This window comes from Podarcis pityusensis, assembly GCF_964106645.2.
Source record: "Podarcis pityusensis genome assembly, chromosome: 2".
In the NCBI taxonomy this organism is placed as follows: domain Eukaryota; kingdom Metazoa; phylum Chordata; class Lepidosauria; order Squamata; family Lacertidae; genus Podarcis; species Podarcis pityusensis.
The window spans coordinates 49557929-49584275 of NC_138029.1; the positions used below are offsets into that span (position 1 = coordinate 49557929).

Consider the following 26347-nt stretch of genomic DNA (forward strand, 5'->3'; position numbering starts at 1 on the left):
CGCTTTTCCTATTGCGGAGCCCGCGCGCCTCAAACGAGCTCTCGCTAGATGCTTAACGCAGAGAGGTTTCCTGACCTGCGCGCGCATCTGGAGCTGGGTTGCCCCGCCCCCCTGCCCCGATCAACCCACAAAAGGGAAAGCAATAAAGTATCGTGAGATTTGGGCCGTCTCGCGCGGGGACGGAGGGGGGGCCCCGAAATTTAAACTGGGGACCTGGCGGATCTTTCTGTTGCTTCCCCAGCAGCCGGAACTGGGGACGTTTGCAAGGAGACGCAGGTGAGCGGCAATTGAGAGGGGGCGAGAGGAGTTTATTTTCTCTTTCTTTCCGTTTGGCTTTCCTGTTTCTCTGTTTGCTGAGGGAAATGCTTGGCGGGTGTGGGGTGGAAGGATTATCAGAGGAAGGATTCTCCCACCACCCCCGCTCCTCCTCCTCTCTCTGCCTTTCTCTAGGAAACCCTTTTGCGATGGTCGCCAACGGCTTTTTAAAATGGTCCTGCTCTTGAGTTTTCAGTGGCGCGAGTTGAGGTGAAACACCCCGACCCAATTGTATCTCTGTTCTGGGGAGCGGGGAGATCCACCTGCTGAATTTAGTGCTAAGAGGCTTTCTTCACTTCTCCTCCAAATTCACTTCAAAGCAAATGAAACACAGGGATGCTCTTCCCTCTTGTCTTTTTCCACATCTCTTCTCGCTTATCCTTTCCTCCACTCGGTTTTCCTCAACTTGCTTTCTTGAGTGGCGCCTGAGCCACTTGCCTTTCTTTTTAATATTATTTTATTAATTCCCCCAAAATAACAAAAAATAATAACAAAACAAATTGACTTCCCTCTAATCCCTTCCTTAGTTCAATAATTTATCAAGATAGTGCATGTCCATTGTTAAGTTTATAACATATTTAAATAATGTATTATCCATTCATAATAACATTACAAGTAAACTTAAAACCCTGCTAATGTATTGACCTGTGTACATTGCCTCTGTATATACAGTGGTACCTCGGGTTAAGTACTTAATTCGTTCCAGAGGTCCGTTCTTAACCTGAAACTGTTCTTAACCTGAAGCACTACTTTAGCTAATGGGGCCTCCCGCTGCCACTGCACCGCCGGAGCACGATTTCTGTTCTCATCCTGAAGCAAAGTTCTTAACCTGAAGCACTATTTCTGGGTTAGCGGAGTCTGTAACCTGAAGCGTATGTAACCTGAAGCATATGTAACCTGAAGCGTATGTAACCCGAGGTACCACTGTATACAATAAACATTTTCCATTCTTCCTTAAATTCATTATCTTCTCTTCCTCTTAATTTCATATACAGATAGGTAGCCGTGTTGGTCTGCCATAGTCAAAATAAAAAAAATCCTTCCAGTAGCACCTTTAAGACCAACTAAGTTAGTTCTTGGTATGAGCTTTCGTGTGCAAGCACACTTCTTCAAATACACTGAAACAGAAGTTGCCAGATCCTTCTATATAGTGAGAAGGTGGGGAGGGGTATTACTCAGAAGGGTGGTGGGAATGGGAGATTGGCAGATAGCTGAGATGAGCCTGCTGACGACTCTTAACGACTGTAATAGGTCTTACAGGAAAAGGCAAGGGGTGAGAAGGTGAGAAATGGCTTAGTCATGTATAATGGGATAAGAATCCAATGTCTTTGTTCAAACCAGGTCTCTCCATGGTTTTAAGTTTGGTAATGAGTTGCAATTCAGCAGCTTCTCTTTCCAGTCTATTTCTGAAATTCCTTTGTAGTAAAACAGCTACTTTGAGATCTTGTATAGAATGTCCTGGGAGATTGAAGTGTTCTCCTACTGGTTTCTCTGTTTTGTGATTCTTGATGTCAGATTTATGTCCATTTATTCTTTGGCGTAAGGTTTGGCCTGTTTGTCCAATATAGAGAGCTGAAGGACACTGTTGGCATTTGATGCCATACACAATGTTAGATGATGAGCAATTGAATAGTCCCGAGATGGTATGTGTGATGTTGTTGGGGCCAGTAATGGTGTTGTCCGGGTGTATGTGGCAGCAAAGTTGGCATCTGGGTTTATTGCAGGCTCTGGTGCCAGTGTCCGTGTTAAGTCTGGTTGTAGTATTATTGTGGGTTAGGAGTTGTTTAAGATTGGGTGGCTGTCTGTAGGCAATGAAAGGTCTTCCTCCCAGAGCTTGAGAAAGAGAACTGTCATTGTCCAGGAGAGGTTGTAGATCTCTGATGATGCGTTGTACTGTTTTAACTTGTTAATTTAACTCTTAATTTCATAGTCAGTTTTGCCATTTCAGCATATTCCATTAGTTTAACTTGCCAATCTTCTTTAGATGAGGCGCCTTCTTCTTTCCAGTATTGGGCTAGTGAAGTCCGTGCGGCCTTGAGCCACTTGCCTTTCAATGAAGTTGGGAAATGATGAGGCTGCGCTTCATCATGGCAGGCTTTTTTTGCTCTCTCGCTCTGCTCTTATTTTTACTGTGCTGAAGGTAGGTACAGATAGCTTGTTGAAATCCTGAAGCCCAAATAGCCTGATGAAGGCCTTTGGCTCCATTGCTTAGCTGTCAGGCTAGCTTTCCTCTTCCCATTCCCTCTCCTCCAGCCTTTTGTCACAAAGGGTGGGTTGGAGAGCCTGTGTAGTAGCTCCTAAATGCTTGCAGGCATTGGTAAGAAATATTTGCTCTCCTTGGTCTCCTGATGGAAGTGGTCAGAAAATGAAAGCTTCTGAAATGTGCAATTGAGGAGACAACCTCTTTCAGTAAGCATGGTTAGCTCTAGCTGGAGATGGGAAGGAGCCATCCCTACAAATTACATTGGGCATCCAAACACTGATCCGTCATAACTGAGAATGACTCCCAGCCTCCTCTCAACCTCCTAGCTGAAAAAGAGGGCTGTGGCTATATGTAATGAAATTACATTATTTTTAATTTGGTTTTTAATGCTGTAACCCCCACCTCAAACAATAGAACAGGGAATGATACTTGAGAACATGTATTTCAGAGGTTTAGCACATGAATAGGAATAAGGCTTTGGATGAGGGGCAGGCTTCTGGCAACCACCAATACTTGGCTGACTAGGAAAGCTGCCCAGAATTTGTGAACTACTAAGTGTTATGTCTTAGCTCTTGAATTTGTGCTTGCTAGCAGATTCTAAGGTAGCCCTTTGTGCTATCTTCAAGGAAATAGGATGGATATAATGCATATGGCTCAAATCAGAATTCAGTCCAAATTGTTGCATCATTGGCTTTTCTGGGCAGCTATCCCATGTTTTTATATGTGGTCCTAATTTTTACTTGTAGAGTAATTGCAACTTAGATTATATTTTGCCACCTAGTTTTATATGAGGAACCATAAAAACTAAATATAATTGTAGGGTGGCATCCTCTTCTCTTCCATATAAATCGTAGATAAGAGGTTCTGGGTTGGAAGGAAAGGGATCAACCCAGTAGCAAGTGATCCGCTGTAATACCGTATTTACTCAGATCTAATGCTCACCTTTTTTGGCCAAATTACATTGTGAAAATTAAGGCGCAACTGCATAGATTGTATCTCTGCTTTGTTATTAAAATAATAAACCATGCATAGTTGTAGAGAGAGCTCTTTATATAAGACTTCCCCTTGAAACATATCTGAGATAAAGAAAAAACCCCTGCACAGTTGTGCTGTGTCTCCCTTCTGGCCCTGAAATCATTAATCTGAAGTGGTACAATGAAGATGAGTCACAGCCTAGATTTCCCAAGTTCCTTTCCATTCTTGTGGTGATAGTAGCCACAGGTTCAGGTGAGTTTTGAATGTTTTATTGTGATAGACTGTATTATAATAAGTCCTCAATCCTAAACAGTGGGTAAAGCAAATTGAGCATAACGGGGCTTACTTCTCTGTAAACATGATTAGGATTGCTCTGTAAATGTTATTTGTTGAGTATTTATAGTCTTCTACCCAGAGCGGTTTATCACTCCCTTAATAAGGGAAGTCATAACCTACAGCCCAATGAAACGGGATCGCTATTAATTTTACCCTTTTATTTTGAGTAGGCATCTATGTACAAACAATCAAAAGCATCTATCTCGTATGCCTTTCTCTATTCCTGTTTCCTCTTCGAAGTGTAAAATAGCAGGAGTCTTTGTTGCCAAGTCATTAGCTGTAGAAGAGTGTGTACAGTAAGATACCAGTTGAAATGCCCCGATTGTATACTATACATAGTTAGCATAGAATTTTTTAAATGTTAATTTTACGTAATGGAATTGGGTGTAAACTTTCCAAGAATCTAATATGCTGAGCTCCAAAGTTCATTAAAGCTTAGTAAACAATGATGGGGGGGGGACACCCTTGCTTAATTATTATTGTGGCTCGGCTTGTACTGGAACGCAAAGAGAGACAAGAACTATGTTGGCCTTGGTTACAGAGAGCCACTGTTCTTTGACAGGCTTGTAGGCTTTGGCAGCCATGGAAATAGTGAACAGCTGCTCCAAGTAGATTGAAAAGGATTTGCATTTCAATTATCTCACCATGTGATTTTTACCTATTCTGGGAGGCAACAGTGAGTGTGATAGAAACAGCTGAAGATTTTTTGGAGCAGAAAGAAGTAGATTATTTGCTAATTAAAAGTCACTGAATTTTAGTTTACAATATCTTAAGATGGAATACACTTAAAGGTGAGTTACTAGTCTTTTTATCTATAAGATAGAATAACATTGAAAACATTTCTTTTTGTTTTATGTTTTGTTCTCAGGGCTGTATTCTTAAGTTTGTTGTTAATGTATAGTGGATGTCTAAAAGTGGGATTTTGTGTTCCTGCTGCAGTCCTCCCCCCTCCAAACAACAACAAAAAATGCAATTCAAGCTGTTAATTGAGTTTTAAAAATCCATCACAAAGCTCTTGGTTTTGTATTGATACTATATTTCTTCTTTAGTGCCACTTCATGATTATCACTCAGTTTCTACTTTGAAAATGCACAGGAGTTGCTGAAAGCCCAAAATGGAGATTATCATGGAGATTACAGTGCAGACGGAAGCTACCTAGCCTAATCAAGTTGAAGCGGATAAAGACACTTATTTTCACTGTGACTGTGTAAGTAACAGCTAACATTAGAAAACATCTTTTACAGTTCACGGAATCTGAAATTGCAGGCTGGACGCACTTTACGTGTGCATCACCATATGTTAGTAATGAGAGCCGTGTATCAGGGCTGAGCACAGTGCCTACCCCCTCTGCCCCTGATCAGGCCAGTCTGCCCAGGAACCACCCCCAACCACCACATTACTTAGACAGTATATTTTGGAAAAAGAGCTTTTGTTTTTATTCTTTCTGTGCCCCATTATTAAAGATACTCTTGTGGTTAGCAGCTATATCTGGTTGAGTTTAAAAACTAAATACAGTGGTGCCTCGCAAGACGAAATTAATTCGTTCCACGAGTTTTTTCGTCTTGCGGTTTTTTTCGTCTTGCGAAGCACGGTGTCGGAAAAGCTTTGGAAAAGCTTCAAAAATCACCAAAGTCTTCAAAAACCTCAAAAAAGGCTACCACACTGCATGCTATGAGTTGCTCCTCGAAGTCAAGTCGCAACTGTATTAACGGTTTTAAGAAAAAGGAAACAAACTTGCAAGACGTTTCCGTCTTGTGAAGCAAGCCCATAGGGAAAATCGTCTTGTGAAGCAACTCTAAAAACCAAAAACCCTTTCGTTTTGCGAGTTTTCCATCTTGCGAGGCATTCGTCTTGCGAGGTACCACTGTACTAGGGATGGGGAAGATGTGAGCAGAGGGGGCAACGGACAGCTGTTGTTGCTAACAATGCAGTAAAAGTAACAGCTAGTTTGGCCCTGAGTCTGGAAACTTAGCTTTGCAGATTCTGTTGTACTCATCCCTGAGAGGAACCTTCTGTTTTAAAGTTACAAACAGTGCCACATGAAAAGCGTTAAAATGTGCAAATTAGTTAGTGCTACAGCATTGTGCTTCTAGCTTGGACAAAGATTTTCCCCGTTATATTTTCTTGCTTTATATGCAGTTAGATGCAGAGACGCGGGTGGCGCTGTGGTCTAAAACACAGAGCCTAGGGCTTGCCGATTGGAAGGTTGGCGGTTCGAATCCCTGTGACGGGGTGAGCTCCCATTGCTCAGTACCTGCTCCTGCCCACCCAGCAGTTTGAAAGCACGTCGAAGTGCAAGTAGATAAATAGGTACCGCTCCGGTGGGAAGGTAAACGGCATTTCCGTGCGCTGCTCTGGTTCGCTAGAAGCGGCTTAGTCATGCTGGCCACATGACCCAGAAGCTGTCTGCGGACAAACGCCGGCTCCCTCGGCCTATAGAGTGAGATGATCACACAACCCCAGAGTCATCCGCAACTGGACCTAATGGTTAGGGGTACCTTTACCTTTTACAGTATTGTGCTTCTTGCTTGGACAAAGATTTTCCCCATTATATTGTCTTGTTTTATATGCAGTTAGGTGCAGTTTTGCTGAAAAAATACTTAGGGGCAGTTGCCCACCTACCTGGTAATCGTGTATTTGTGCTCATCCTGTCATTCTACTCCCTTTCCCCTGCTCTTTGAGATTAAAGGTCCATTGATGTTTTAACTACAGTAGAATAATGTCCTTCCCATTTTCTCACTTTGTTAAAGGGCTAGTCAGTATCTGATCTGGTGTCAAGCTATGAGTGCCAAACACATAGCTGTTTCTCCGCTGCCCCCAATCATTAAAAGACTTCTGGCTCTGGATTAAAAACTCCTGTTCATGTGTCCCTAAATCTAGAGACTGTTTCCCTTTAATGCTGAGCATGTATAACTGATGAAGTCTGTTGTCTATTCTTTTAAGAGCTAGGCACGTGTAGCCTCCATGGCATGGCCCTCTTGTTTAAAACCACAAGTTTATCAGCGCTCTTATCAGTAAAAGCTGAATTAACAAAATAGGCTTAATATTGTTAATTGTTTCCTTCATTTACATACAGTACAGTGTGAGTTTTAATGAAAATGGAGCCCGATCAAGAAACAATTTCACGTCTCCGACGTCAGCTCAAAGAAGCCGAGGAGGAAAGAAGAAAGGCAGCACAATATGGTTTAGATCTGGTGGAGAGCGAGAGCTTGTTACAGAATCAGCTAGATAAATTGCAGAATGAAATAGTCACCATAACGGAGGTGAGCTTTTAAACCATCAACAGAAAGTTGCTCTCCCTGGATTGATTCCACTCTACCTACTGATGGGAGCATGAAAGCCAAAGCTGTTAGCCATTAAATTTAAAATATTTAACATGTAAGAAGAGTATCTAGCAAACTGTGTCAGAGCTTGATAGCGAACCATAAAATCCAATCCTCTCATAGTGCTACTGTACCTATAAGATAATTGAAAGAGCAGCCAACATGTTGCTAGAGTGGAAGCCTCATTAAACCCAGACTTCTCAGACCTATTTCTGGATCAATGTGTACAGAATGCCTATTGCAAAAACTTCCAGGTTTGCCAAAGCCTTTTAGTAGTACCTCAACAACAAACGTGACTTCAGGTTGTTGTTTTTTTTAAGAAAAACAAGCTGTACCCTAACCTGCTATTTAGCATGACGTGGACAAAATATGGTACTGGATGAGAAGCATTAGCAATCTGGTACTACTGAGAGCTGCTTGGGACCCCCAATGATATGTGCAGGGTAGTTCACAAGGTCATTTGGCTTTGCCTAAATCTGTTTTAAGAGGATTCACAGGACACAGCACTATGTGTACTAAACAAAACATGGAAGTTTATGAAATCAGATACTGTACAAATTATCAACTGCTACAAAATATTATTGCTCTTAAAAGAGTTTGGCTACAGGTCGATGCACTTTGGGAGGAAGTAAATAGGACTCGCTTCTGTGTAAACATGCATGGGAAACGTGCTGCTGGGGTGGGGGGAGAAAGATGGAAGCCAAGTAATGGAAATATCTCTCCTGCTCACCTGTATTTTACTCACTACCTCACTGTCATGTATAGGATTAAGCAAGTCTGTTAATGACACAGTAGCTATGAGACATGCTCTGACAATTTTCTGCCTGCTAAAGCTAAAGGCAGCACATACTGCCTGTGGTGAGGCATGCTTGTGAAGAGGTAGGCAGCATAAGATGTGTACAGCAACAAAGTTTAGTTTTTGAAGTCCCTCTTTCATTATCTGCTGTTGGCAGAAAGGAGCACAAGCTTCCCATAAGCCTAGTTCGTGATGTTTGGTTGGGGTAGCTGTGTGTGCATGGGTGGGTGGGCAAGAAGGAAGACCAGTCTTCCACGTTTGCATGTCTCATAGGCCATCACAGGGGCCTATGAAACTCTTCATAACTTAATACCTTGTCTCACATAAAATAAGCCTGATTTTTTAAAAAGCAATCCCTGCCACATGATGAAAACTGTACCTCCTCTGCCTGCATCTGGGTGCACTGTGTTTGTGGTGCTTTGTGCATACTCTTGGACCTCAGGTGATCTCTTTTGGTGGGTGAAATAGAAAAGAAGGCTTGGGAAACCCAAGTGTGTACAGGGACCTTTCCATCCTTGCTAAGGCCTATACTTTTGACCACATACTTAATGGAAGGTCCTTTTATCCTGCATTGTAAATGTGAAATTTATTTTTCAGAATTTTGAACAAGAAAAATATACTCTCCAGAGAGAAGTAGAACTAAAGAACAGAATGCTAGAAAGTATGAACCTTGAATGTGAAACACTTAAGCAACACCAAAATATACAATTAGATACACTACGTGAACAACTAGTAAGAATGCATGGACAAGAAACAAATGAACTTAAGAATAAGGTTGGTGATAGAATACGTATTATGTGCAGCAGGTGATACCTTAAAGCAATTATTAATGCCTATCTTAAAATTGTTATAAACATAATTCAGTTGCTGACAAAGCTGTTTTGAATAGATGAGTGATAAAGAGCCACTTATTAAACGTGGTAATTAGCCACTTATAAGTGTATGATTACATAGTGTATGATAGAATTATGGTATTTTTGTTTGGGATTCTGAACAATGTTTTTCTAATGACAGCATATATCATAATCTTAAAATCCTATGTAGTTCAGATGTGCTTGAGTTGGGCAAATACTGAGGAAGGGATGGCTTCCTTATCATATATTGATAGGATATTGATGGGAATGGGAGACCTCCTGGGAACCGTATGCATGCTGCCTTCAGTTCCATGATGGAAGAGAGTGGATATAAATGTAATAAATAATGAATTTCTTAAGCTGTTTGGAAAAATCAGCTCACAAATGGGTAGAGGGACATGCTTAAAGGACTCTGAACTCAAAAGGTGCTTTCTCTGGGTGTTGTTTTGAAGATGGAAAAACTGAAATCTGAACTAGAAGAAACGCTTCTTAGTGAGAAACAGTCAAAACACAAAGTGGACCATCTGAAGGAGGTCCTTGCTTCTAAAACAGAAGAACTGCGCATGATGTCAGAGCGTGTACATGAAACCATGTCTTCAGAAGTGCTCAATCTTCAACTTGAGCTGGTGGCACTTGAGCAGGCAAAGGTATGCAGCAAATTAGTGTGAATAAAGTATTTAATAATAATAAACCACAGATAAAATCACCCTCCCTGCTATAGAAATTTGATCATGGTCTAATATCCTTAAAAGCACTAGTACTAATATTCATCTCTGCTTCAGGTTGTAGTCCTTGCCTTGTACAAATAATTGAAAAGGCAAAATAGGATTCCAGAATATACAATTAGCAAGTAAATTACTCATATGGTATCTAAATTTTGTGATAGGCAGACCTTGAGGACAGGTTACATGATCTTCAGTACAGCAAGGAGCAACTAGAACTTGGAAACAGCAATCTGACTAATCGACTGGCACGTCTTGAAGAGGAGAGAGAAGACAGAGAAAAAGATATTGTTTCATACTGTAACGCGTTAGAGGTGACGTATCATGCTTCCTACTGATAGCGATGGTGAAAATAACACTACACATTTAATGCTGAAACAGCGGGCTTGTTTTCTAACCAAGGCTATTTGGATAGTTTTAGCTGAAATATTGCCTGACACCAGGTTGACTATTTGACATTGTATGGGTGCAGTAACATTCAAATGCTGTTTGCAGTGGTGAGAAGCCTCTTGTGGCTTTGCATTCATGAAGGTGGGGAAGTCGTGTCAGTTTTTCTTTCATTTTCCTTAGATGTGACTTAAGAGCAGGCTCTTTGGGTGTGCCTTTGCAGTGGTGGTGACAGATTTATTGCATTAACTATTAAACAACACAACAGTGATCCTGAAAGTGAACTCCACAAATCAAGAAGAGCATGTGTTACACTACAACACAAATTTAGTTGTGAAAATGTAAGAGAGATCTAACTATTTTCCTTGACTCAATTTTAGAAAGCTCATGAAGTAAATAGAGACCTTCAGCTTCAGCTTGACCATGCACGGCAAGAAGCCCTGGATCCTTCCAGTAAAGGCAATTCCTTATTCGCTGAGGTACTCATCTTGTTTTTGTTAACAGAAAATGTATGTGTGGGCCATTCTTATGACACTTGGAATCAAAGGGTTGTTGGCTGTGGGGGGTGAGGGAGGGGTATTGCGTTTTATTTCAGTTTATTTCTTATAGTGGTTCTGTGTATGTTAGTTTGCAGGGTGAGGGAAGTATAATACTGTAATGCAACTGTATCAGCATACTTTATTCAATACAGTAATAACTTTCCTTGATTATATATTTACTTATTCTCGAAAACCTAATAAGATTATTTTTTTAAAAAGACAGGAAAGTATATGTGTCAAAGATTTTTAGAAAGTGTGTTTCTAGTTATACATAAATAAAAAAAATCCTTCCAGTAGCACCTTTAAGACCAACTAAGTTAGTTCATGGTATGAGCTTTCGTGTGCAAGCACACTTCTTCAGATACAAGTGTGCAAGCACACTTCTTCAGATATGTGTATCTGAAGAAGTGTGCTTGCACACGAAAGCTCATACCAAGAACTAACTTAGTTGGTCTTAAAGGTGCTACTGGAAGGATTTTTTTTATTTTGACTATGGCAGACCAACACGGCTACCTATCTGTATCTAGTTATACAGGGGTCTTGCATTTGCTCACTTCAAAAGCTGACCAATGTATTTGAATCATTTGTTCAATTTAAAGTCAGAATAATACTTGAAACAAATATTTTAGTTCACTATACTTTACAGTTATTGAGCTTAATGTCTTTTCATAGTAGAAATACTTCAAGACGACCATGTCATTGCAAAAATCTTCTGGATTGGTTGAAGTAGTTCTGTTGAAGTGTTTCTGCATGTTGAATTGGTGTGCCAAGTGCCTGCAGGTTGGGCATGCTGATTCCTGTTAGTCTGAACAGTCCAGGGCCATAAATACAGGTAGCACAACAGCAGTAATTCAGAACACCTAGTAAGGAAATAACTCTTTGAGTTGTGTCCTGTCCAACTCCCAGAGCTGGATCTGCAGGAAGCACTATCTGAAAGAAAGAATTAGAACATCATGGATGGATGCTTTATTATTATTATTATTATCGGCTGAGTCAGTGTGTATTGCTCTAACAAATATTGGTGCTTAATTGAAGGGTTGAACTTTTATGCCTGAGTGCATGAAATCTTTGTGGTGGTGGTAATATATAACTACTTAATGACTTTACATATATTAAATATAAAGTATTCCTTCAAATGCTTGTAGAAATGTTTCTGCCAGGTTTCATGGCAACTAATTATTTTGCTACTACAGTGGTACCTCGGGTTAAGTACTTAATTCGTTCCGGAGGTCCGTTCTTAACCTGAAACTGTTCTTAACCTGAAGCACCACTTTATCTAATGGGGCCTCCTGCTGCTGCCATGCCGCCGGAGCAAAATTTCTGTTCTCATCCTGAAGCAAAGTTCTTAACTCGAGGTAATATTTCTGGGTTAGTGGAGTCTGTAACCTGAAGCGTATGTAACCTGAAGTGTCTGTAACCCGAGGTACCACTGTAATCTGGCCAGTACTTCATGCAAATGGTACAGATGTTTCTGTTGACATGGTGGTTAATAAAGCAAAGATATCTAATGACACTAACATACAAGATGGTGTGAAAGACAAATTACTATGGTTTCATTACTATTAGTTTCTAAAGTATAAAATTTTAAATGATACCGGAACCAACTTTACAGGTTTTTTTTCTTAATGTGTTGTAGGTAGAGGACCGTAGAGCAGAAATGGAGCGTCAGTTGATCAGTATGAAAGTAAAATATCAGTTGCTACAAAATCAGTATTCTTTCACTAGAGAACAGCAGCAAAGACTGAAGGTATGATTAAGTCAACATTTCCTTTGTTAGAAATTGAAAGACTATAAGATAGGAATTAAAAGTATGTGTGCTAGAGTTCTGTACTCTCTGAGTCATTTATTTTTCATATACGTAAATGATAGAATTGGGTTTTTTAAAAAGTGATTTAAGATGTGAGGAATGTTCTAAAAACTCAGCTTGGAGAAATGAGCACTGTTTAAGAAGCTGAGCAATAAAGACCTTTAGTAGTTGTTGTGTAATTTGAGATCATAAACAAGGGTTCTTTTGAGTTGCTGTTTGCATACTGCTTTTCTACAAATTTGCTCAGAGTGGCCGACGACAATGCATCAAATCTCATTTTACTTAAAAATACTATAAACAAACCCCAGTGTTCTTACACTAGAAGACTCCTGCTTGTAGGGCTCTTCCAAATGCCACAGTCAGCTCAGTATTAGTTTGATATGCCTCTCTGAGATAAACTTTGGTGAAATAAGCCTACAGAATGGGGGGTCAGTGGAGGAAATTTAAAGTGATAACATTGTGTTCTGGTAAATAAGCTAGCAGCTACTAGCAAGCAGCTCATAGCATGGCTATTGTTGAATAGATGATGGAGGCTGGTAAACATGCACGAATGAATTTTCAATAACTTTAAGCAGCTGAGACCAATGATGTATTACGCAGAGCTTTTCAGCCAACAATCAGTTTCAAAAGCAATTTGACATGTGGTATGGAGTACAGAGGGAAAACCAAGTTCAAAACTTCTTTGAGTTCAGATAACTAGTGTCTTGGTGTTCTGAATCTTGGTCATTCTGTTCTGGGACTTGAGTTGCAGAATATTTGTAAAAGTGCCAACCCAGTATTTGGTTTATCTTGTAGCTACAGATGGCTGCTCTTCTACGGATGAAAGGTTCACAAGGGGAGCATGATCAGCTGGAACGTTTGCAAAGCATGCTTCAACAAAAGAATGGTGAAATAGAAGAACTTCTAATGAAAGTGAAGCAACTGGAAAAACCCATGGTATATGCATGGAAAATAAAATTCTGGTTTTGTTTTTTTAAAGTATTAGTAATTGGGTAAGGAAGCACATACAACTGTGATGGAAAATAATGCACAGTAAGCACAGAACCAGGTAATCTGGATCGCTGACTTGACAATGTGCATGCATTGTGCATCTGACTGAAACAGAATGTTACTAATTGTATGACAAGTATTTATGCCAGGAAGTAAATGGAAAAAACTACATTTACAAAATTACAGTGGTACCTCTGGTTATGAACTTAATTCATTCTGGAGGTCCATTCTTAACCTGAGGTACCACTTTAGCTAATGGGGACTCCTTCCGCTGCTGCGCTGCCGGCAAACGATTTCTCTTCTCATCCTGAGGTAAAGTTCTTAACCCAAGGTACTACTTCCGGGTTAGTGGAGTCTGTAACCCAAAGTGTTTGTAACCCGAGGTGTTTGTAACCTGAGGTACCACTGTATCTAAATATAACTGAAATAATCTGGATGTTGAGTTGATCCAGCTCCTTGGAGCATTATTTGGAGCCTCAAAACTATTTACCATGCACACTCGGGAGCCTGCAGTCACAAGTGATGGTAAAAAGAGACCCCACTTGTATGTGCATATTCCTAGCAAGATACATCTTCCATGTCTAAGTTCTGAGCCCTTCTCATTTCAGATATATTTCAATAGGTTCTAATTAGAGTTTAAAGATGTATATAATATTCTCTGGCATCCTCTTTTATTTGTGCTCCAGGGTTGAACACTTTCTGAAAAAGTACAAGGACTGAGTCCTGGTTTAAATGAAGTACAGTTGCCTGGAGTAAAACTGTACTCTTGTATGCTTGGTTATGCTCAGTGTCACATATTCCTGACTGGAGAACAGAAGTCAACCTTATTTGTATAAGCAAGAAGAGACTGATCAAACTGTCCACTGTAAATTTTAACACCTGTGGTATTATTTAACACCCAAAACATATTTTGGGACATGCTGAGGAATTGCTGAATGGTTGCCATTTATTACTTTAGTTTTGCCCTTGGTAGATAACACCTTCAGTAGTGATTCCAGAAAGTACTGAACAGAAAGGTGTGCTTCAGCTTTCCGGCAGGTGATACAAAGCCAGTCTGGCTTGGCCCAGAAGTAGACCAAGTTGGGATGAGAACTTGGTATAGCAACTTCCTCTGCTGATATGCAGCATAATTTATTATTACATTTGAATGAGATACACTTCTGTCAGTGTTGTCTATATGAAAAAGTTTCCTCTTTGCCATTAATATTCAAACCCAGATGACTGAAATGGCAAAAGGAAAAGAGCTCAATATTTTCAAAAAAATAATAATTATTATCTTCCCAGAAGTCTGAAAATTCAAAAGCGCTGAAACTTTCAAGCACTTCAGAATATGCAGAATCTGAAGATGGATATTACACCGATTTGCTTCAAATGAAACTTGAGAATTCAGGGTAAGTCTTATGAATTAGAAATGTGGTATTAAAACCTCACAGCTGGTTATAGAAACCGACAACCTGATTCTGAGTCTGGTGTAGTAGTTTGAGTGTGGAGTAGGAACTAGGAGCCCAGCGTTCAAATCTCTGCTTAGCCATGAAACTCACTGGGTGGTCTTGGGTCAGTCAGTCTGTCGGCCTAACCTCTCTCACAGGGTTTTCGTGAGAATAAATTGTAGAGGAAGAGAACCATATACGAGACCTTGCGGTCATTTGAGGAAAGATGGGAAATAAATGAGATACATAATAAATACAAATAAACAAAACCTATTTAGTTAAAGTTAAGTATTGTTTCATAATTCTGAGACAAATTTACTAGTCAGAACCCCATTCTCTTCCAGACAGGTAGTAAAAACATAGGAGTAATGGCAGAAACATGGTAACACTGACAACCTGTTCCACAGTGTCTATCCAACTCTGTCACAACCATCATATTAAGTTGCACATTGATGTCCCCAAATCCATGCAAGGAAGACACAAATAAAATAAGGCAGCAGCATGAACCTGTTTAGGAATAAGCAGATCCTAAATGGATCTGCTAATTCTATTGTATTCTGGCCCACTAGTAATCTAATTTACAAACGTTTGCTGCTAGTCAATCTGTAGTTTATCTTAATAACATGCATACATTATTGGAATAAATGGGATAGGAGGATTTTCTTCCTGGTACTGAAAGGTGGTGAGTTCAAGGCTGGAATGGTAAGAACACTAGGAACTTAATGTTAATGCAACAATGTATTTCGGTATTCATACAGATAATTTATTTTGCAGAAAAGAGATAGAAAATTTGAAAAGTGAATTGTCGCTACAGCGGATGAAGGCTCTGTTTGAGAGTCAGCGCGTTTTGGAGATGGAACGGAAGCTCTTTGCAAAGGAAAGACAACTTGAGGCTTCTCAAAGTGAGAGCATAAATTTGCGTGTGCTGCTGGATGAATTGAGAATAAAGTATCAACCTGAAGGTAACAATTTCTATTCCCTTATTTTGTATGTATGTGAATAGGGAGTGCCATATGATTCAATTTGTGCTTTGTAGGTATCCTGGAATAAGTTTATTATGTGTTGGGTAGCTTCCCTGCCCTCATCCCTGGTGTGATAAGTTATGGCATAATGTGACCAGTGTCAGTTATGTATTTTTGCCTCCATCCAATAAAGCTGATCAATGCTGGTAGGAAAACAGAGAGGTTAGATAGCGTAGCGTTTCTTGGCCTTGGCATATGCTCAGTTACCTTCTGTTCAAAGGTTTTTCTTCATCCTGATCCTCTTTCCTTGCTGTGAATCAGCTGTGTAGTGGTTATAAAGCAGTGTTATTAATGCAGTAAAGCCCACTTCTCATGAGGAGGTCTGTTGTATGTGTTTGCCCAAGAGTTTTTCAAGGACCTGCATCAATTAGTTACGTGTCTGACTTTTATTCTGTTCTAATGTATGTAAAAAATAAGAACTTGCAATTTGATTAATTGCAAAGATTGAAGCGTTTGACATTTTTTAGAAAATAAGTTTATTTTGTGTAACATGATGCATCACAGGGTGTTTTTTGTTATTACATGATGTCAGCAGTTGTCAACATTTTTGGGCTAGTGAGCACAAAATGGTAGCTGTGGAGTGGGCACAGCATAATAGAAAATGGCTCTCCCTGGGACTGGCATAATACAAAATTAGAGAGACAACTACTCCCAGTAACCTTATGCTTACAGTGAGATGTCAGCTATGTGCTGCTGATCCTTATTAAGGACATTAGACAAACTAATGCTATTGCTATCTAATAACAGGAAGCATTTCTCAACACCAGGAGAAGTATACAATGTAGCCACACCACTCTCATTTCACAGATTTGCTTAAATGCTACCTGCACATTTTGCTCCATAACTTTCTAGGAAGATGAGACACTTTTTTAAAAAGATGAAAGCTCAAAGTTTGGGAAATCATTGGAAACCTTCATGGTCAGCCCCAGTGTTATATAGTATTTTAGAGATACTGGGTGGTATTCAACAGTTTTATGTTCATTATTTCCAGTGGGTCTATTCAGAATAAAACTTAGTTGAATACGACCTATCAAATATGTATTTTACTAATAAAATAATAAATGCACTACATTTGTTCAATACTTGTATGGCTGCAAGAAATATTAGCCCTTTGACTCAATTATTAACCTTTATAATATAATCCAGCAGCCTCATCTATAAATTGGATCCATCCACAAGCATGGGGAGGAATAATACTAGTTTATCAATGATTAAAATGTTATACTAATGTACATTGAAATAATCTTCCAATTTATTCTGTCTCTTGACTTTTAATTCCACTTAAGTTTGATACATTTGTACCATTTTAAAAAGTAAATATTCCTTTTACCTTTCTAGTTGTTTGCTTTGAGTTGGCGTGCAGCCACCATAAAAATTTTTACCACAGTGTGTGGTAAGTTCTTAATTTGATTCTTGGCTATAGACAAGAGGGCTTCCTGTGGCCTGCTATGAATACATTGCTTTACTATCTTGCAACATTCAGAGAACACTTTTGCTCAGAATGCTTGTATCCTTGGTCATGGCAAAATTAACCAATGAAAACAAGGCCTATGTCATTACTCCAGAATCGGTGCCAGTTTGCTTAGGGTAATGTTTTACACAATTCTTTCTGATCCAATATTATGCTTTCCTTTTGCAAGCAGAACATTGACTTAAGGATTGTAGATATATAAAAGTTACAAAAAATGTTTTTGGGATCTGGATGTTGAAATATTTCTTGCAGTTGCTCTGAGTAAACGGAACAAAAATGTAGTTAAACTGTGAAATCTTAAGATTTTGCCATGGTGATCCAAAATGCATTTTCTTTTAATGAAAAAGGAATGAATATAGATAAGGGGTAGAGGTCAATCAAACCTATTTGACCAAAACAATTGTGTGTTTTGTTTCATTTTTCTTTTACTCTAGAGTTAATGAGAGATTCGTTCAATCTCAAGAAGGCTCCAGGGGATGTGATTTCATACAACTTAAGTAGCAGAGGGTCTTCTGAGTGTGAAACCTCTTGTATGCTATCTCAGAAAAAGGAAGAGACAAAACTAAGTGAGGATGCTCTGAAAACCACACTTCAGGCCGTATCAGTGAACAAAGTTCCCCTTTCTGCAATTGAACAGAGAAGTGATCAACCTGAAAGGAAGAAGGTTAAAATCAAGGAGGAAGAACTGGATAGGACAGCTATAAATATGAAAGATAAGAATGAAATTGGACCCTCCCTCTCTACCAGGTCAGTGTCTTCTAATATGTATGAGCAAAGCAATCAGCACAGACCTGCATCACTTTTTTTCCGCTGCATGAACTATGCTATCCATTTCTTCATTTACTTTCTCAGTGTTGCATGCAGTGTCGTTCCTCAGTTCCAGCTACCTAGTTTGAAATTTTCAAAACTGTTTAAAAAGATCAAAATTACAGAGAATCAAAAGGACTCTTAAATCATGGACTGATTTAAAACTGAAATGTTCTTTCACTTTGAAAAATCACTGCAATAATCTCGTGCTTGCACTACATTTTCCCTCTGCATTGGCAGTTGTGTAATTCACACTATTGTACTTTCCAGCTTATTTTTCAATTTGCATACGATCTCTGCAAAAATTTGCAGTGTTAACTTCATGATGAAAATGCCTGAAAAACTATTGTTAGCTTTCAGAATAAATTTTAAACTTAAAGCGCCAAGGTTTTTAATAAGTGGATATAGAAATTTAGTGTTGAAATGGGTGGAGAAACTAGGTAACTATATGGAAGGCCATTATATGGCTATTAAACTCCCAGCAGTTTATTTTTTGTGTTAATGTAATTACAGATTATGTTTTGCTTTGGTGTTTCTTCACCCCCCACAACCAAGTTGTATTTTCTAATTGATATATATTTCTGTTTTTATGCTCTTGGGAAGATTAGCAGTGAAGGTCTGACTTGTCCAGATACACTACGTAACTTGTCTCAGACATTCAAATACAGTGGTACGTTGGTTGTTGAACGGCTTGGTTCCCGAACAAATTGGCTCCCGAACGCCACAAACCTGGAAGTAAGCGTTCCGGTTTGCGAACTTTTTTGGGAAGCTGAACGTCCGACACGGCTTCCGCGGCTTCTGATTGAGTGCAGGAAGCTCCTGCAGCCAATTGGAAGCCACACCTTGGTTTTCGAACGGTTCTGGGAGTCGAACAGACTCCCGGAATGGATTAAGTTCGACAACCAAGGTACCACTGTACAAGATTGCTTAGACCAGGGGTGACAAACCTTTTATAGCCAGAGAGCTGCATTGAGGATTGGCCAAGCCTACAAGGGTTGTATGTCAGCCAGCGATAGGTATGGCCAATGTACACTTACACTTGTGTGCATACAGCATGCACACACTACATCCAGTGCACCTTTCTACCCCAGTGCTCCAATGGGGGTGAAAGCCCAGAATGGAGCATCTTTTTTAATTTTTGAAAAGCGGCGTTTCTCCTTCTGGTTTGGTGCCGTTGTAAAAAGGTCCTAGGAGCCCGGGAAACCAGGAAGGAGCTCTCTTCCCACTTCACTTGCGCATCATTTCAGGCACCATGCCAGAAGGAGAAGAGACATTTTTCAAAGGTCAAAAGATGGATCCTGATTTTGGAGGATAGTGGCAGGCCAATAAAAATGGTTTCACAGTCTAGGACTGGGCTGCAGGCATCCCTGGGATAGACAGTTTCAGGATTTTTTAAATTGATAGGTAAAATTTGCTTGGATAGCTGTGATCAGTGGTTGTAGTAATAAGTGGGTTTTTTTAAAAAAAAAATTGGCTAACAGTATGATCTATGTATTTCTACTCAGAAGTAAGTCATACTGACTTCAGTGGGACTTATTCCCAAGTAAGTGTGAATAAAGGTACAGGTAAAGGGACCCCTGACCATTAGGTCTAGTCGTGACCGACTCTGGGGTTGCGGCACTCATCTCGCTTTATTGGCCGAGGGAGCCGGCGTATAGCTTCCGGGTCATGTGGCCAGCATGGCTAAGCCGCTTCTGGCGAACCAGAGCAGCGCACGGAAACACCGTTTACCTTCCTGCCAGAGTGGTACCTATTTATCTATTTGCACTTTGACGTGCTTTTGAACTGTTAGGTTGGCAGGAGCAGGGACCGAGCAACGGGAGTTCACCCCGTTGCGGGGATTCGAACCGCCAACCTTCTGAAAGGCTCTGTGGTTTAACCCACAGCGTCACCCGTGTCCCTAAGTAAGTGTGAATAGTATTGCACAAATCTTACGCAAGCAATCCTGTAAAACCAAGTTATTGCATGCTTGTATTGTCCAGCATAGTAATTTAGGAAAAGGGAAAGAAACAGTTTGATATTAGTGACTTGATAAAAGTCTGTGTGTGTAGAAAGTGAGGTGGTTAGGTGGGAGCTAGAAATGGAGACTGTCTAATAGGGTTAGTAGAAGAATATTAGGGCATTGGTGCTCTGTAGGTGGTTACATTTACTACGTAAGTGGCGGTGTAGGGGGGGAACACTGATGAGGCTTTTTGTCTTGTGTATTTGACATGGTATGTGTTATTTGATCTTGTGCACTTGTGAATCATTATGCTCTCCTGGAGACTACATACACTACTTTAGAATTCTTTTCCAGGGGTAAGGAAAATGATTACCAACAAATCCAGATAAGACAAAAAATGTCAGACATATAGCCAGGCTTGGAGTGGAATAAAGAATTGCAGTGCTGAGGTTAATGCACATTTGGTCCCATTGCATGGGCATTATTGCACTTGCAATACAATCAGAAGCAAGAATTCCGTGACTTAAATTACATATAATAGCTGATTGACTTGGGCAGGTAGTACTAGAAAAATAATCCTTATTGCATTTGTTGTGTTGTGTTGTGTTGTGTTGGCATTTTTTTCAGATTACTACCTCCCCGCCCCCCTCCAAAAACAAAACAGAAAAAACCTAGGGAAAGCCCTGGAAATACATGTGCGAGTATTTTCAGAATGAAAACCTACTAATGGCAGATGTATGTGAGGGGTTGCTTATACAGCCAGCCACGTTGTGAACCATCCTGAGACCTACAGGTATAGGGTGGTGGTATAATAATAATAATAATAATAATAATAATAAATAATTTAATAATAATAATTTTAAGGACGTTCTATATTCAAAATGATCAGCTAAAAGGATGAAGCATGTAGACACAGGGTTGGGGTTAAGATGTTATGATATGTTTAAGATGTTGAATCTGATGGATATTAGTCATGTGAAGAAGGTAGTTGGGTGTGGAAGGTTTGGCACATTAAATAGAAGGGATATTTGGTCAGAGGAGAGAATAATTAGTGAGATTACAAAGGAGGGATTTAATTTTAAAGAGAAGGTGTTGAAAGCCATGGAGTTGTTTCTGAGAGATGGAAGTCTTGCATGTCAAGTTGGGGTAGAACTTTTGAAAATGTGGGGCAAAAAAACTTCATTTAGTTGTATGCAGGTACAGCTTTGTTTTATTCTGATCTGTCTTTTGAATTGGCAATTTAAGGATTCAACACTGCACTGCTTTTTCTTTGGCTGTTTGTGCATTGTGGAGGTTGACGTCTGCACGAAAGACACAAATAGTTCAGAATTTGGAAGTTGATCCTACTGTAGAACTGGAAACAATAAGAAGACAGTTAACCAACCGTTTAAAAATTAACAATTTCCACTAAAGACAAAGTTCCTTAAGTAGCTTGAATAGATAAATTTTGCCAAGTGAAAAATTAGTAGATTGGCTTAACTAAAATTCAGTACATTTAAATTATTGTAAGAAAGAGGGCAGGGTGGTGGGATTCCCACTCTTCACTTTCCAGCCAGCCCAGTACCCACCAAGGCTAAAAGAATATCTCTAAGTCTTCAATTAAAGAATAAAATAAAATCTGTAGGGACAATGGACATTGGCAAATGCCAGGTGTTTTTTTTTGGGGGGGGGGGGAGATTGTTGGTGCCATGCACCAACAGATGTATGCACCCCAGATGTATGCAAATTAGCCATACCCTAAATGTGCAGCATATCGCACCACATGGATGACGTCCCCACAATGCTGACTGTAGATGTCAAGGGGACAAATGTTCTTGTATTGCCAAGCACTACTTTTGACAGGATGATTTCAAGATCCTCACTTCATCCTGCCACTCTGATGTGGGGGGAGGGAGGGTAAGCCACTGAATTTTTCTTTCTTCATTCGTTTTCCTGTCACAGACAAGCGAAGGATACAAAGGCCCCAAAATGCTAGAATTAAGACTCTTGGTATGTTCCATTTGCAGGTGGTGTTTGGGGCATGCTGTTGACAGTTGGCAATCTAAATTGGGGCTATTGTACATGTTTTCTATTTTGCCATGATGTGCAAACACTCTACAGTGTTGTATTCTGTCTATTATGAATGTTTTTTTTTAGCCTAAAATGAGACCACTATTTTCCTTCCACTTTATGACAGCTTTCTTGTCTATTCACCTAGAAGTAATTCTTGTATCTCAAAGATGAATGGCTATTTTAACCTTTATGCTGCCTGAAGCCCCTGTGGTATTCTGATTTGAAACAGTTTAATTCCCAATTTTTGCACTAGTCAAGCTAGAAAAAGATTTCTTGTTTATGTACCAAATGTACAAACAGTACTGCTTAATATGCTTACTCCAGCAGCTGGTAAACCTAGTGAGGAGATTAACACTAACTTCTGATTGTACCTAACACATAATGTAATTTTGTTCTTTTTAGTAAACTTGTGTTGTCTCCATGGCTTCTTGTATGTCTGCTTTTTACATTTTTGGCATGGCTTGATGTAAAAGTGTTCAGAAGCTAATAGTGCCTGTGAACAAGGAAACAATAGCTTAATTTTATGGTATTTAACATGTTTAACATGTTTTGGGTAGTAGTTTGTCAACTTCAGCATTCATTATTAAAATTTAGAGTGAAACGAGAGTGGTTGCTTTACCTATAGGTTAACATCTGACCCTGGAATAAAGACAGAAGAAAACTACACTGTTGCAGCTGAACAGACAAGAAAACATGAGAAGAAAAGCCACAAGAAAACATACCCCATAATGTTTATGGCTCCCAAACAAGATCCTGATACTCAGTGTACTCAACAATAAATTGAATAGCCTTTTCTGTTACTGAGGTATTTAAGTGTACAGCAATCTACTAGAACATTTGGTTATCTTCTTCAGTGCCTTTTATTAAAAACTCAGACATCATATAGGCAACCTTTATCATGTCGCCTTAGCTGAGTAGATATGCAAAACAGAAACTAAATTCTTCAGATTCTACTACAGGAGCTGTGTGATATACCTCAAAAGCTGTTGCTCTAGAAGAAGTAAAATAAGCGCATCAACTGGTTGGTTAACAAAGCAGAAATGTGTAATAGTTTCAGGTACCTGTTAAAATGTGACATTAATTGCACACTGGGCTGGCAAGTTTATTCTTATGAGGCAAAATGTAGATTAGTAATTCTCTTGCCTCTTTAACTACATTTCTGATCTTTTCAGATGTACTAATGTTATGAAAGATTGACCATGTTTGACTTAAATAAATTTTTTGATTTATTCAATTTGTAATCTCGATTCTTTATTAATAAATTCTACACCTTTAGGTGTGTGGGTTTTTTTAAACGAAAGCTTAAAGGTGAAATGCAACCCATCTTTCTGATTCTTCTGTCAGTCAAATGGTTCTGTCATACTAAAACCAAGCTCCAGCCAAAGCTCAGTTTTTAAAATACTGTATTGTACCGTATTTTTCGCCCCATAGGACGCACCGCCCTATAGGACGCACCTAGGTTTTTTTTGGGGGGGGGAATAAAGAAAAAAATTTATTTCCCCCCCAGGCACGGGGCTGGCGCGGGGGAAGCCCGAGCTTCCCCCGACCCCAGCCCCCAGAAGAGCCTGCTATCCGCAAGCCTAGGGAGCCGCACCGGTCTACCCAGGCTTGCGGACAGCTGTGCGAAGCCCGGGCACGCTGAGGCTTCCTAATGCAGGCCGCTCTGCGCAACCCTCCGGAGCCCGGCACAGCTTGGGGCCGGGCTCCGGAGGGTCGCGCAGAGCTGCGCGGACCCCGGGAGGGCAGGCAGCTCTGCGCGACCCTCCGGAGCCTAGCGCAGCTTCGCGCCGGGCTCTGGAGGGTTGCGCAGAGCTTCCTGAAGCCTGGAGAGCGAGAGCCTCTCGCTCTCCAGGCTTCAGCGAAAGCCTGTATTCGCCCCATAGGACGCACCCACATTTCCCCTTCATTTTTGGAGGGGAGAAAGTGCGTCCTATAGGGCGAAAAATACGGTATATCTCAGATTGAACTGCATGCTTGATTCATAGTCTTACTATGGATACACTTTTAAGAGTGAGCTATATACAATGATACAAGTTTTGGTGTTACTAATTACTAATTCGAGTACACCACTATTGTATCCTGTAAGCAAAAAGATTTCTGTTTGTACAATGGGACTTCACCTCCTCTCCTCCCCCTGCATTTGCCCCTCATCTTCAAATCTGCTCCAGATGGTTGGGGGACTCTACAACAGATTTAGCAGTGTTGTGATGGGAGGTGGAGACCTTTACTGTGCAAGAGAAATCCTTGTGCTGATGGAAGAAGAGACATAAGGCTACATTGAATTTCACTCCTAGCATCTATCCTTATGTAGCCATACCAGGCCACGCATGAAGAAGGGAGTTACAAAAAAACAAACAAAGAATATTTAGGGGAAAACTCTAAAGGGCAGGAGGAGAAAACAGCTATGCAATAACCTAGTTGCCCAGAATGTTCAGAGAATGACAAAAAGAAGAAATTTGGCAACAGTGTGGTAGAATGACAGAATGACTAGAAGAAACAGAACAATCTCATTGTTTCAACAAATCCCTTTCTGGTCCACACCAAAACGTTACTTTAATGTGTCCTGTCAAACAGAAGGCAGCTGCCGTTCTACTCCAGTGTTCAAATTAAATAATTTAAGACAGCAAGTGTATCCACACCGTGAAAACCTCCAAAATAAGAGAGGGGTAGTGACCAAAACGGACAAATCAGATATGTTTGCTCGGAGAGCACAGAATGGCTCATTGCAGGCAGGGGAGAAGGAAGACTGGCAGTACAGCTGGAACTGAAGAGAAGTAGTCTATCCTGCAGCATGGGTAAAGCAGACTGCTGTGTAACAACACCAGGCTCTCTTAAGCACAGATATTACTGTTTGTTCGTGATGCTATATCTTTAATACTGAATAAAGCTAAAGCATTCTATTGTTCAGATCCTGTAGTTCCCACTCCCTTTGATAGGGTCCTGGTTTTACCATGGCTGCAGTCCTCATTTTATCCTTTTCTCAGTCTCAGTGGTGTCTCAATGTTCCTCCATTATTCTGCCTCCACATTTCCGACCTGGTCAGGCTAGTGGAATAACAGCGAAACTGCTGCATGGCCTTTCCCCAACAATACATGTTTCTCGGTATAAAATGGAAAAATACAAATCCTGCCAGGCATGGGGAAAAGTATACTTTTGTCTTTTATGACTGAAGAATGAACATTTGGGAAATCATCGCAATGGGAGAAGTAAAGCATCTCTTATACATAACCTTTCCCCTAAAATCTTCAAGTCTTATACTGTAGAGTTAACCATGTGATATGTAGAATAAGGCTAGTACAAAGCCCACACGCTGTTTAAAAACAATAGAAGGACAACTAAACAGAATCTTGTTTAAAAGCAGGCCAACAATATATGAAATATGTACCCTTTTTTCAGCTGGTGGTGACAGGGATAGATAGGTGTTGCTCCTAAAACGGTGCTGTAATACATGTCACCATTAAAAAGGATGGAACATGAAGTAGCACCTCATTAACTGATCTTACTATCTTGGGAGGAACACGTGGTGTCTAGAAGCTGTGTGATTTGCTTAGCATGTAGTGGTGGTAGTAGCCATAGTCCCCTTACATTCCTATTTGCTTGTGTTGCTGTCATTGCCCTGTCAGCAAGGCGCCCGGTGTTGTCCCTCCTCTGCATAGAAGCATCACTTTCATTTAGCGTAAGAGCCTCGTTGAGGACAGTGCACACAAAAAGAGGAAGGAAGCTGAGGGATTGTGAGAAGTGCAAAGTTCCCTGCTGCATCTGCAGCAGTAGACAAACGCCTTGCGATTCACTTGACTCCATCCTTGAACATTACTGGGATTTTATCCAGTACCAAACAGCTGTTCTCCTGAATCACGGCTACCCTAGCCTGCTGGACTTGTTGGCTATGACTCCTTGGCAAAAAACCGATAAGAAGATTGGAGTGGGTATGTATCATGCAAGCTCCTCTCTGGGGTTTTCCTCCTCTGCAGGATGTGGGGAGAAGTGCTGCAATGCACGAAGATAAATCAATTTGGTCAGCAAAAAACCCCAAAAATTTAAACAACAAAATAGCTGTTTTGTGCCTTGTCTGATGGGTCTATGCTGAACATGCACATAAGAAGGTTTCGTTGATACTTGTTTCCAAGCAATCTTTGCTTAGTACTATTTCCCTATTCTCGTGGAAAGTCCTGTGGAACTAACTAAATTTGAAGCTGTTAAATGTAAAAGCAACCCTTTGTCTTGCGATAACCAAACTGGAATCTTAGACATTTGAGTTCTTCTTAGGCATTGACTCAGTTATGCAAGTTGTCCTCTTATTGGCTCTGTTATAAACAGGAAATGGAAAGGGAGCAAGCACATTTTGAGAAACAAACTATATGTACTGTGCTCCTGAG

At 40.2% G+C, this 26347-nt stretch overlaps 2 protein-coding genes across 7 annotated transcripts in view; both read left to right on the top strand.

Annotated features, from left to right (window-relative positions):
* Positions 1 to 131: 131 nt before the first annotated feature.
* SPDL1 (spindle apparatus coiled-coil protein 1) lies at positions 132 to 23246 on the top strand. Of its 6 annotated transcripts, none has more exons than XM_080995254.1 (13): positions 134 to 276; positions 4925 to 5036; positions 6906 to 7092; positions 8546 to 8722; positions 9255 to 9449; positions 9689 to 9838; positions 10292 to 10390; positions 12087 to 12197; positions 13053 to 13193; positions 14532 to 14638; positions 15452 to 15639; positions 17605 to 17917; positions 22597 to 23246. In XM_080995254.1, exons 3-13 carry the CDS (start codon positions 6922 to 6924, stop codon positions 22748 to 22750), a joined length of 1806 nt encoding a protein of 601 aa, XP_080851380.1. In that variant the 5' UTR covers positions 134 to 276; positions 4925 to 5036; positions 6906 to 6921; the 3' UTR covers positions 22751 to 23246. The 6 variants fall into 6 exon arrangements, with proteins under 6 accessions (XP_080851376.1, XP_080851380.1, XP_080851381.1 ...); XM_080995255.1 differs by having other exon boundaries at positions 14535 to 14638; XM_080995250.1 differs by lacking the exon at positions 22597 to 23246 and having other exon boundaries at positions 132 to 276; positions 17605 to 22392.
* A 2516-nt stretch (positions 23247 to 25762) lies between these two features.
* The window catches only part of DOCK2 (dedicator of cytokinesis 2), a 255858-nt gene continuing 255273 nt past the window's right edge, over positions 25763 to 26347 (top strand). The window contains exon 1 of the mRNA XM_080995208.1: positions 25763 to 25897. Coding sequence (XP_080851334.1) covers positions 25858 to 25897 — 40 coding nt within the window. The 5' untranslated portion in view covers positions 25763 to 25857. The remainder of the gene's footprint in view (positions 25898 to 26347) is intronic.